The sequence below is a fragment of the Schistocerca piceifrons genome, chromosome 5 (assembly GCF_021461385.2).
Source record: "Schistocerca piceifrons isolate TAMUIC-IGC-003096 chromosome 5, iqSchPice1.1, whole genome shotgun sequence".
Taxonomy (NCBI): Eukaryota; Metazoa; Arthropoda; class Insecta; order Orthoptera; family Acrididae; genus Schistocerca; species Schistocerca piceifrons.
The window spans coordinates 491,885,811-491,899,013 of record NC_060142.1 but is presented as its reverse complement, the minus strand read 5'-3'; the positions used below and the strand labels follow the sequence as shown (position 1 = coordinate 491,899,013).

The 13,203-nt window shown below is 43.5% G+C and overlaps 1 protein-coding gene across 1 annotated transcript in view; it reads right to left on the bottom strand.

Annotated features, from left to right (window-relative positions):
- LOC124798489 (cytochrome P450 6k1-like) overlaps nt 1-13,203 on the bottom strand; it is a 116,705-nt gene that overhangs the window by 81,462 nt on the left and 22,040 nt on the right. Inside the window, exon 2 of the mRNA XM_047261927.1 lies at nt 11,019-11,245. Coding sequence (XP_047117883.1) covers nt 11,019-11,238 — 220 coding nt within the window. The 5' untranslated portion in view covers nt 11,239-11,245. The remainder of the gene's footprint in view (nt 1-11,018; nt 11,246-13,203) is intronic.

Below are 13,203 nucleotides of genomic sequence, written 5' to 3'. Positions count from 1 at the left end.
AGGACAATGCACGTCCACATGTATCCCGTGCCACCCAACGTGCTCTAGAAGGTGTAAGTCAATTACCCTGGCCGGCAAGATCTCCGGATCTGTCCCCCATTGAGCATGTTTGGGACTGGATGAAGCGTCGTCTCACGCGGTCTGCACGTCCAGCACGAACGCTGGTCCAACTGAGGCGCCAGGTGGAAATGGCATGGCAAGCCGTTCCACAGGACTACATCCAGCATCTCTACGATCGTCTCCATGGGAGAATAGCAGCCTGCATTGCTGCGAAAGGTGGATATACACTGTACTAGTGCCGACATTGTGCATGCTCTGTTGCCTGTGTCTATGTGCCTGTGGTTCTGTCAGTGTGATCATGTGATGTATCTGACCCCAGGAATGTGTCAATAAAGTTTCCCCTTCCTGGGACAATGAATTCACGGTTTTCTTATTTCAATTTCCAGGAGTGTATATCTATACTTCGCGGTACCAGTGATAATATTACTGAGAACAGTGCCACTGGAAACTAGTTACTAAACACGGTTTTCCGAAATTCTGTCACCAAAGACAGTGAATTAAATAATACAGAACTGGCATCAAGAGCAGCAGCCAAGATGTGTGGCTTAAAAGTAGACATTCTCGGTGTAGTGAAGCAATTTAAATCACCGAATTAATGCAGGTCTTCGAGTCCAGATTGTATACCAGTCATATTTCTTTTAGAGAATGCTGACACAATTGCTCCGTACTTAGCAATCACATATAACTTCTCGCTCGTCCAAAGATACGAATCTAAAGATTTGAAAGTTACATAGGTCACCCCAACACTCAGGAAAGGAAATAGGAGTCATCCGATGATTTACAGACCCATATTATTGACGTCGACTGACAGTAGAATTTTAGAAAATATACTGTGTTCCAACATTAAGACTTACCTCGAAGAAAACGTTATGTTGATCCATAGTCAGCACGATTTCAAAAATATCATTCTCGTGAAGCACAACTAGCACATTATTCGCACGAAGTAGCGGGTGCTACTGACAGGGGACCTCAAATTGATTCCATACTTCTACATTTTCAGAAGGCTTTTTACATCGTTCCTCACAAGAGAGCTCTAATCAAACTGCGTGCCAATGGAGTAGCGTCTCAGTTGTGCGACTGGATTCGTGATTTTCGGTCAGAAAGATCACAGTTTGCAGTATTCAAAAAATGGCTCTGAGCACTATAGGACTTAACATATGAGGGCATCAGTCCCCTAGAACTTAGAACTACTTGAATCTAATTAACCTAAGGACATCACACACATCAATGCCCGAGTCAGGATTCAATCCTGCGACCGTAGCAGTCTCGCGGTTCCAGACTGAAGCGCCTACAACCGCTCGGCCACACCGGCCTTCTCTCAGTAATCGACGGAAAGTCTTCGAGTAAAAGAGAAATGATACTGGTGTTCCCCAAGGAAATGTTATAGGCCGTTCCTAATCTACATGCTGTTCCTAATCTACATAAATGATTTAGGAGACAATCTGAGGAGCCCTCTTGGATTGATTTCAGCTTATACTGTTATTTGCCGTCTAGCAAAGTCATTAGTAGATCAAAACCAATCACAAAATGACTTAGACATGATATGTATATGGTGCTTAAGTGCCATTTTGCTCCAAACAAAGAAAAGTGTGAATACTAAAAAGAATCCGATAAATTTCGCTTGCACGATAAATCACACAAATCTAAAGGCTGTCAGTTCTACTAAGTACCTAGAAATTACAGTTACGAACAACTTAAATTAGAACGTTCACATAGACCCTGTTATGGGAAAGGAAAACCAAAGACTGCTTCTTACTGGAAGAATATTTAGAAGATGCAACAGATCCACTAAAGAAAATACCAACATGACGATTGTCCGTCCTCTCCTAGGGCACTGCTGTGCCGTGCGGGATCCTTACGAGATCTACACCTACATCTACATCTACATTTATACTCCGCAAGCCACCCAGCGGTGTGTGGCGGAGGGCACTTTACGTGCCACTGTCATTAGCTCCCTTTCCTGTTCCAGTCGCGTATGGTTCGCGGGAAGAACGACTGTCTAAAAGCCTCGGTGCGCGCTCTAATCTCTCTAATTTTACATTCGTGATCTCCTCGGGAGGTATAAGTAGGGGGAAGCAATATATTCGATACCTCATCCAGAAACGCAACCTCTCGAAACCTGGCGAGCAAGCTACACCGCGATGCAGAGCGCCTCTCTTGCAGAGTCTGCCACTTGAGTTCGTTAAACATCTCCGTAACCCTATCACGGTTACCAAATAACCCTGTGACGAAACGCGCCGCTCTTCTTTGGATCTTCTCTATCTCCTCCGTCAACCCGATCTGGTACGGATCCCACAATGATGAGCAATACTCAAGTATAGGTCGAACGAGTGTTTTGTAAGCCACCCCATTTGTTGATGGACTACATTTTCTAAGCACTCTCCCAATGAATCTCAACCTGGTACCCGCCTTACCAACGATTAATTTTATATGATCATTCCACTTCAAATCGTTCCGCACGCATACTCACAGATATTTTACAGAAGTAACTGCTACCGGTGTTTGTTCCGCTATCGTATAATCATACAATAAAGGATCCTTCTTTCTATGTATTCGCAATACATTACATTTGTCTATGTTAAGGGTCAGTTGCCACTCCCTGCACCAAGTGCCTATCCGCTGCAGATCTTCCTGCATTTCGCTACAATTTTCTAATGCTCCAACTTCTCTGTATACTACAGCATCATCCGCGAAAAGCCGCATGGGACTTCTGACACTAATGCTGCAACTTCTCTGTATACTACAGCATCATCCGCGAAAAGCCGCATGGGACTTCCGACACTATCTACTAGGTCATTTATATATATTGTGAAAAGCAATGGTCCCATAACAATCCCCTGTGGCACGCCAGAGGTTACTTTAACGTCTGTAGACGTCTCTCCATTGATAACAACATGCTGTGTTCTGTTTGCTAAAAACTCTTTAATCCAGCCACACAGCTGGTCTGATATTCCGTAGGCTCTTACTTTGTTTATCAGGCGACAGTGCGGAACTGTATCGAACGCCTTCTGGAAGTCAAGAAAAATAGCATCTACTTGGGAGCCTGTATCTAATATTTTCTGGGTCTCATGAACAAATAAAGCGAGTTGGGTCTCACATGATCGCTGTTTCCGGAATCCATGTTGATTCCTACATAGTAGATTCTGGGTTTCCAAAAACGACATGATACTCGAGCAAAAAACATGTTCTAAAATTCTACAACAGATCGACGTCAGAGATATAGGTCTATAGTTTTGCGCATCTGCTCGACGACCCTTCTTGAAGACTGGGACTACCTGTGCTCTTTTCCAATCATTTGGAACCTTCCGTTCCTCTAGAGACTTGCGGTACACGGCTGTTAGAAGGGGGGCAAGTTCTTTCGCGTACTCTGTGTAGATTCGAATTGGTATCCCGTCAGGTCCAGTGGACTTTCCTCTGTTGAGTGATTCCAGTTGCTTTTCTATTCCTTGGACACTTATTTCGATGTCAGCCATTTTTTCGTTTGTGCGAGGATTTAGAGAAGGAACTGCAGTGCGGTCTTCCTCTGTGAAACAGCTTTGGAAAAGGTGTTTAGTATTTCAGCTTTACGCGTGTCATCCTCTGTTTCAATGCCATCATCATCCCGGAGTGTCTGGATATGCTGTTTCGAGCCACTTACTGATTTAACGTAAGACCAGAACTTCCTAGGATTTTCTGTCAAGTCGGTACATAGAATTTTACTTTCGAATTCACTGAACGCTTCACGCATAGCCCTCCTTACGCTAACTTTGACATTGTTCAGCTTCTGTTTGTCTGAGAGGTTTTGCCGGCCGCGGTGGTCTAGCGGTTCTAGGCGCTCAGTCCGGAGCCGCGCGACTGCTACGGTCGCAGGTTCGAATCCTGCCTCGGGCATGGATGTGTGTGATGTCCTTAGGTTAGTTAGGTTTAAGTAGTTCTAAGTTCTAGGGGACTGATGACCATAGATGTTAAGTCCCATAGTGCTCAGAGCCATCTGAACCATCTGAGAGGTTTTGATTGCGTTTAAACTTAGAGTGAAGCTCTCTTTGCTTTCGCAGTAGTTTCCTAACTTTGTTGTTGTACCACGGTGGGTTTTTCTCGTCCCTCACAGTTTTGCTCGACACGTACCTGTCTAAAACGCATTTTACGATTGCCTTGAACTTTTTCCATAAACACTCAACATTGTCAGGACTGACATCGCATCGAAAAAGTCCAAAGAAGAGCAGCTGGATGTGCATCGCCATATTTTCGTGGCGCAAATACTGATACATGAAATTTCGGGCATGCAGCCGCGTAAATACGACGTCTTCTTCTAATATTTCGGCTGAATACCTTCCAGCCATCTTCAGAGTGAGCCGAAGTGACTGACGCTCTAGTCAGTCACCTCGCCTCACTCTGGTGATGGTTGGACGACATCCAGCCGAAATATTAGAAGAAGAAGTGAATTTACGCGGCTGCATGCCCGAAATTTTATAGATAGGAAGAGAAGCTCGTTTTGTATTATCGCGAAATAGGAGAGAGGGTGGCACGGTTATGATAAGCGACTTGGGGTGGCAGTCATTAAAATAAAGGCGTTTTTCGCGTTCTCCTTGGAATGCGAAAATAATTAATGACACCATCCTACACAGAAATAAACGACCATCACAATAAAGTAAGAGAAATCAGAACTCGTACTGAAAGAGCTAAGTGTTTATTTTGACCAAGCTATGTTCGAGAATGAAACTGTAAGGTTCAAAAATGGTTCAAATGGCTCTGAGCACTATGCGACTTAACTTCTGAGCTCATCAGTCGCCTAGAACTTAGAAGTAATTAAACCTAACTAACCTAAGGACATCACACACATCCATGCCCGAGGCAGGATTCGAACCTGCGACCGTAGCAGTCGCGCGGTTCCGGACTGCGCGCCTAGAACCGCTAGAACACCGCGGCCGGCAAACTGTAAGGAACTAAAGGAAATAGTCTCAAGGTGGTTCGATGAATCCTCTGCCAGGCACTTAAGTATGAATTGCAGAGTAGTGCTGTAGATGTAACAACACTAGACACTAACTACGCCAGTGTTCACTGGTCGCCGTTTCACCTGTCACAGAAAATTGCAGATCTTATCATTTATATACCTGCCGTGTACATGTACGAAAATACACTGACATCCGAAGATGGCTTCTGGCGCTTTTTTTGTTTTGTTTTTGTTAGGCAGTGTGCTTCCAAGCCTCTGCCTGTAACCTAAATATTATACCACACAACCACTCTCGTCTAGTATAGAAGAATCAGTTCAGCATCTAACCTGTAATTCGAACGGATGTATACCCTCTCAGCTAATTTATTCCCGTCCTTGAACGATCGCCGGCTGGAGTGGCCGTGCGGTTCTAGGCGCTACAGTATGCAGCCGAGCAACCGCTACGGTCGCAGGTTCGAATCCTGCCTCGGGCATGGCTGTGTGTGATGTCCTTAGGTTAGTTAGGTTTAATTACTTCTAAGTTCTAGGCGACTGATGACCTCAGAAGTTAAGTCGCATACTGCTCAGAGCCATTTGAACCATTTTTGAACGATCACCAGATTTTCACTATCTACTGTGAAACTACCTGACCATTTCAGAATTTACAATAATTTTAATACATTGTTTATTTTTTAGTCCCAGTTGTACATTGTTTTTTACAGTTTTACTTGTTTCGAACAGCCTGAATTATCTTTAGATCTAAAAACAGATCAGGACTAAGTATGTACTATTATTTTATAAAAAGTGGAAATGTTTTGTAAATAAATGTTGAATTTACACATGTAGCTGTATCAGGAATCCGCCGTGTCAGTATCAGAACTTCACACCAGAATACCATAGTATGTAACGGCTGTCCATATTTTAAATCGCTTGATAGTGGAGGGCGGGGAGAGGGTTAAGAGGGAGAAGAGGGGAAATGCAAAAGAGTGGTGCGAGGTGCAGAGATGGGACGGGGAGGGGGGGGGGGGGAGATCATGAATTTAATACGTTTGCATTTGGTAAATATGTAAGGAACTCGTGTAAAAAGATTGTCTTACGCTAAAATTATAAAAAGTAAAATGATGTAGAATATTATCATTAACATATTAAGAGTATAGGACAGTGGAGGAGGGATGCCCTGAGTATATCTGATTTACATTTGGCCAAACGTTATTGTATACTGTGCATCAAGAGAGAGTTGTCTTCTAAAATTATAAAAAAAATTATGTAATATTAAGAGGGTGGAACAAAAGATGTGTAAACTGTGAAAGGTATAAAATGATGGAATTATTAAAGGAGAATTACGTAAAGTAATCAAAGATGAATTTGCCGCGCGGGATTAGCTGAGCGGTCTGGGGCACTGCAGTCATGGACTGTGCGGCTGGTCCGGGGGAGGTTCGAGTCCTCCCTCGGGCATGGGTGTGCGTGTTTGTCCTTAGGATAATTTAGGTTAAGTAGTGTATAGGCTTAGGGACTGATGACCTTAGCAATTTAAAAAAATGAGTTAAGTATCTGAGAACATTAACAGTATAAGACTTCAGAAGTACACAAACAGAAAATGTATATATTTGGTTCTGTACAACTCAGTTATCCGCTTCTAATATTTCGAAACACTTAATTCAATTTTAGTTACTTTACTTAATTACACTTTTATGCGGTCCAATGATATTAATATGACCATCTGTCAAAAATATGAATAACCATCTTTTGCAGTGCGAACGTGCAGGACGAGAGCCAATGAAGTTCTGGGAGGTACCGGCTGAGATGTGGAGCCATGCCGACTCCTGCGTCGTGGCCAGCTGCACTATGTTCCTCGGTTAAGAATCCATGGCGCGGATAGCCCGATCGATGAAGCTACACAGATTTTCGATTGGGTTTAAATCAGAGGCATCTGGTGGCGAGGGAAATACGGCAAATTCACGCTGGTGTTCTTCGAACCACGCACATGCACTTCGAGCCGCCATCTGTGGTGGCCCATATGCAGCTATGTTCGCTAAACGGTGGTTGAGGAGACACTGTCTGTAGCCCCTTGGTTTATTTGGATCGGTCAGTTGCTCAACAGTTGGATATCTACTCGCTCGTACACATCTCCGCAACCGTCACTCACACCTGTCATCCATGGCCTGTTGAGCACCACAATTGCCTCGGTGCTGGTTTTGGATAGTACCAATTTGCCATGCGAGGTGTACTGCATCCGAACTGTTTAAAAACTTTGTTGTTTCGGAAATTTCTTCACCCTTGACCCGAAAGCCAATGTACACTACTGCGCAACCGTCACTCACGCCTGTCATCCATGGCCTGCTACACCAAGAAGAAATGCAGATGATAAACGGGTATTCATTGGACAAATATATTATACTAGAACTGACATGTGATTACATTTTCACGCAATTTGGGTGCATAGATCCTGAGAAATCAGTACCCACAACAAACACCTCTGGTCGTAATAACGGCCTTGATACGCCTGGGCGTTGAGTCAAACACGGCTTGGATGGCGTGAACAGGTACAGCTGCCCATGCAGCTTCAACACGATACCACAGTTCATCAAGAGTAGTAACTGGCGTATTGTGACGAGGCAGTTGCTCGACCACCATTGACCAGACGTTTTCAATTGGTGAGAGATCTGGAGAATGTGCTTGCCAGGGCAGCAGTCGAACATTTTCTGTATCCTGAAAGGCCCATACAGGACCTGCAAAATGCGGTCGTGCATTATCCTGCTGAAATGTAGGGTTTCGCAGGGATCGAATGAAGGGTAGAGCTACGGGTCGTAACACATCTGAAATCTAACGTCCACTGTTCAAAGTGCCGTCAATGCGAACAAGAGGTGACCGAGACGTGTAACCAATGGCACCCCTTACCATCACGCCGGGTGATTCGCCAGTATGGCGATCACGAAAACACGCTTCTAATGTGCATTCACCGCGATGTTGCCATCATGATGCTGTAAACAGAACCTGGATTGATCCGCTAAAATGACGTTTTGCCATTTGTGCACCCAGGTTCGTCGTTGAGTACACAATCGCAGGCGCCCCTGTCTGTGATGCAACGTCAAGGGTAACCGCAGCCATTGTCTCCGAGCTGATAGTCCATGCTGCTGCAAACGTCGTCGAACTGTTCGTGTAGATGGTTGTTCTCTTGGAGACGTCCCCATCTGTCGACTCAGGGATCGAGACGTGGCTGCACGATCCGTTACAACCATGCGGATAAGATGCCTGTCATCTCGACTGCGAGTGATACGAGGCCGTTGGGATCCAGCACGGCGTTCCGTATTACCATCCTGAACCCACCGATTCCATATTATGCTAACAGTCGTTGGATCTCGACCAACGCGAGCAGCAATGTCGTGATACGATATACCGAAATTTCGATATACTACAATCCGACCGTTATCAAAGTCGGAAACGTGATGGCACGCATATCTCCTCCTTACACGAGGTATCACAACAGCGTTTCACCGGGCAACGCCGGCCAACTGCTGTTTGTGTATGAGAAATCGGTTGGAAACTTTCCACATGTCAGCAGGTTGTAGGTGTCACCACCGGCGCCAACCTTGTGTGAACGCTCTTAAAAGCTAATCATTTGCATATAACAGCATCTTCTTCCTGTCGGTTAAATTTCGCATCTGTAGCACGTCATCTTCGTGATCTAGCAATTTTAATGGCCAGCAGTGTACATGCGCTCTTGCGAGTCAAACAAATCGTATCGTTTCCCCATTACGGCAACGATTGCATTGTTTCCTGCGTGGCCCGGGAAGACTTTGATTATCCTCCTCTGCTAGTGCTGCCACCTGCCGTCCGTGGGTAGTTATAGCGCCCTGACGTCGAACGTAGCCGATGGTCACGTTGACGCGACTGGGCCGTGTGTAATTTGATTATTTTGTACCTTTTACAGTTTACACATGTTTTGTTCCACACTCTGAATATTTTAACGGTAAGTTCACACAACGTTAGCAGTATGTTCTCTCTTTTTACACAGTATCCTATAAAATTTTACCATACGTAAATCCAGTATGATTATGACATCCCTTCTCCAATGTTCTACACTCTTAATATTTTTGCGATAATTTTCTAGATAATTTTATTTTTTATGATTTTAGCCTAAGGCTCTCTCTTTTTACGCAAGTTACTTTATTGATTTAGCAAATGTAAATCTATTAAGCTCATGACATCCCACCCAGTCCTCTGCCTTCTTTCTCCTCTGGTGCTACGCGAAAAACTTAATAACATAGAGATTTTTCTCGACTTTTTGACGATACTTACTACTTTCTTAAAATTTTATTACGATTTCTGTGTTATTAGTCATGTTTTAATAAAACAGATTGTTCCCATTTAAAAAAAAAATTAATTAACTTACGACATAAACAATGTGTTCCATCCTCTTTTCAATCTCTACTTGTAAAATATGATTGACCAATGCTCATTAGATGACAAAGGGGTAGAAATTGGAGGACGGAAAAAATTATAGAATGAAAATTAACACAAAGAAAACAAAAGTATTGGCATTAGGAGGAAATAAAGAAATAAAAATTGTGCTGAATGGAGAAATACTAGAACAGGTGCAAAATTTTAAGTATCTTGGAAGCAGGATAGACACCGACTGGAATTGCACCACGGAAATTAAAACAAGGATAGGAATGGCAAAAGAGGAATTTTATAAGAAAAGGAGAATTTTCTGCAGCGGTCTGGACAATGAACTCAGGAAGAGACTCATAAAATGTCTCGTATGGAGTGTTCTTCTATATGGCGCTGAAACATGGACTTTGAGGAAGAAAGACAGAGAAATGCTGGAGGATTTTGAGATGTGGACATGGCGGAGGATGGAAAGAGTGAGTTGGATGGACAGAGTAAAAAATGAAGAGGTACTGAGAAGAGTGGGAGAGAAAAGACAGTTACTAGATGTGATAAAAAGAAGAAAAGGAAATTGAATTGGGCATATATTAAGAAAGAATGACCGACTGATAAAAACAGTTTTAGAACGTTATGTAGAAGAGAAAAGGAAGCGAGGAAGGAAGAGATTTCAGATACTGGATGACGTGATGGACGGTACAACATAGAGCAGCCTTAAGAAGGAAGCAATGGATCGCAGAAAATGGAGAGGCAAAGGACCTGCTAATATAGCAGAAAACTGATGATGATCCACAAAATACAAAGATTCTCAAAGTGTTTCTTCAGAGGAAAAGTTTGGGAACTCGCGCTTCCTCCTAGCTTATCTGCAGGTTTGTGTTGACGCTATCTCAAAAGGAGCCACCTGCAAGAGATATACATACACTTCGTTTACGCTTCTCGCCGATTATTTGTTTCAGGAGGCACCAGTTTCTTCATCTCCCATAATGTAAAGATGAGCTGCATAACAGCCATCTATAAAATCTGCTGCAATGTCTACCTGTTCTCTTTTTTTGGCCGTCAGTCAATTTTCATGACTTGTGTCCTGCTAATTATTCCTATGTAACGCTAGTACCCAAATCTTTCAATGTATGTTTCAGAATCAGTCGTGTATTTTGAGCCAGTATCTGTGGTGCTTGCTGTGTCTATGATGTGTAATGCGGCAGTCAACCCGAAAGCCAAGCATTATCTACAATTTTTTTTACGGTCTGAAAGCATTTTAAACAAATGTAAACGCATTTACTGTTCACGGATTCTGCAAAGGGTGTTTTCGTCTCCAACTATTTTTAGAAAAGTTACAGACGTGCCAATAAGCAACAAAATACAGAAATTTGCGCTATGACACGAAGTTCTACCTTACTGCATCTCGAAAACCTGGTTCATGTAGAAGTATCTCTGTTTGTCTGAAGGTACACACATTCACACACGTTGTCGTTTTGAAAGCCGTCCCTTCATCACATCTCATACGTTTACACGATCGAGTAGGAGCTGTTAGGTTAAAAAAATCTTTACCGAAGACTTTATTTATGCTAGGTATCCTCATCATGATGTACACCGTATAAGAAGAATTTACAGTATACATAAAACTTTTGTCTAGCTTACCCTTGCCGCAGGGCTTGAAACGTACCTGGTAGCTGTTTGTATAAGCGTTGTGTCGTAACACCCAGGGTCTCCTGGCCCAAAATGTTTTTCCTGAAGTTTCCGAACGGAAAGCTCGGCTCCACAAAAGGTACGCCCTTCTTCTTCCAATATTTGAAGCCATGTTCGAACCATAGGTAGATAGCGAGAGCAGCCGCGGAAACGAAAAGCAGGAATTCACTAATCCACGAGTCTAAGATTAGCGCCATCGTTGCCCTGGAATAAAGATATTGAGTTAATAACTCAAATGAACATGTATAATCCGAAAATTCGAATTAAAGTAAGTAGCTACCTAGGCGATATGTTATGCTGGTAGTGTTTGTATTACAGTATAGACGTGAAGTTTATGAAGACTGTTTTATTTGAATCACAGGATCGTATGAATGAAATGGAGAATGTACTTTACTCTCGGAATTTCGGAGTACATTCACAGACTGTCATGGATAAAGTGAATGGAGAAAATACTTGGCCTGAGAATGTTCTCGGTTAATGTAAAAGTTTGGGGGAAGATGCTAAAAGTGAAGAACATTCTAGGATTTCGTATGAATAAAACTAGCGAGGTTTCTCAGAAACGGAGAAAATTCTCAGGTTTTGAAGTAAACTTTGTAGCGTAGTTCGTATTGTGTAAGTTCTGTTGAGAGGTTAAGTTTTACCGAGCTTGTTTTCTAGTAAAAATACCAGATTTTAAACTGCTCAGAAGGTCAGAAAAAATACACTACTGGCCATTAAAATTGCTACACCACGAAGATGACATGCTACAGACTCGAAATTTAACCGACAGGAAGAAGATTTTGTGATATGCAAATGATAAGCTTTTCAGAGCATTCACACAAGGTTGGCACCGGTGGCGACACCTACAACCCGCTGACATGAGGAATGTTTCCAACCGATTTCTCATACACAAACAATAGTTGACCGGCGTTGCCTCGTGAAAAGTTGTTGTGATGCCTCGTGTAAGAAGGAGAAATGCGTACCATCACGTTTCCGAGATTGATAAAGGTCGGATTGTAGACTATCGCGATTGCCGTTTATCGTATCTCGACGTTGTTGCTCGCATTGGTCGAGATCCAATGACTGTTAGCAGAATATGGAACCGGTGGGTTCAGGAGGGTAATACGGAACGCCGTGCTGGATCCCAACGGCCTCGTATCACTCGCAGTCGAGATGACAGGCATCTTATCCGCGTGGTTGTAACGGATCGTGCAGCCACGACTCGATCTCTGAGTCGACAGATGGGGACGTTTGCAAGACAACAACCATCTACACGAACAGTTCGACGACGTTTGCAGCAGAATGGACTATCAGCTCGGAGACAATGGCTGCGGTTACCCTTGACGCTGCATCACAGACAAGAGCGCGTGCGATTGTGTACTCAACGACGAACCTGGGTGCACAAATGGCAAAACGTCATTTTAGCGGATCAATCCAGGTTCTGTTTACAGCATCATGATGACAACATCGCGGTGAACGCACATTAGAAGCGTGTCTTCGTGACCGCCATACTGGCGTATCACCCGGCGTGATGGTATGGGGTGCCATTGGTTACACGTCTCGGTCACCTCTTGTTCGCATTGATGGCACTTTGAACAGTGGACGTTACATTTCAGACTTGTTACGACCCGTGGCTCTACCCTTCATTCGATCCCTGCGAAACCCTACATTTCAGCAGGATAATGCACGACCGCATTTTGCAGGTCCTGTATGGGCCTTTCAGGATACAGAAAATGTTCGACTGCTGCCCTGGCAAACACATTCTCCAGATCTCTCACCAATTGAAAACGTCTGGTCAATGGTGGTCGAGCAACTGGCTCGTCACAATACGCCAGTCACTACTCTTGATGAACTGTGGTATCGTGTTGAAGCTGCATGGGCAGCTGTACCTGTTCACGCCATCCAAGCCGTGTTTGACTCAACGCCCAGGCGTATCAAGGCCGTTATTACGGCCAGAGGTATTTGTTGTGGGTACTGATTTCTCAGGATCTATGCACCCAAATTGCGTGAAAATGTAATCACATGATAGTTCAGGTATAATTTATTTGTCCAATGAATACCCGTTTATCATCAGCTTTTCTTCTTTGTGTAGCAATTTTAATGGCCAGGAGTGTATATATAGCCCGAAGGGAAAGGGAAAAGACAAACTGTAGAAGTTTATTTGGGTTTGACAATAAAAGCAT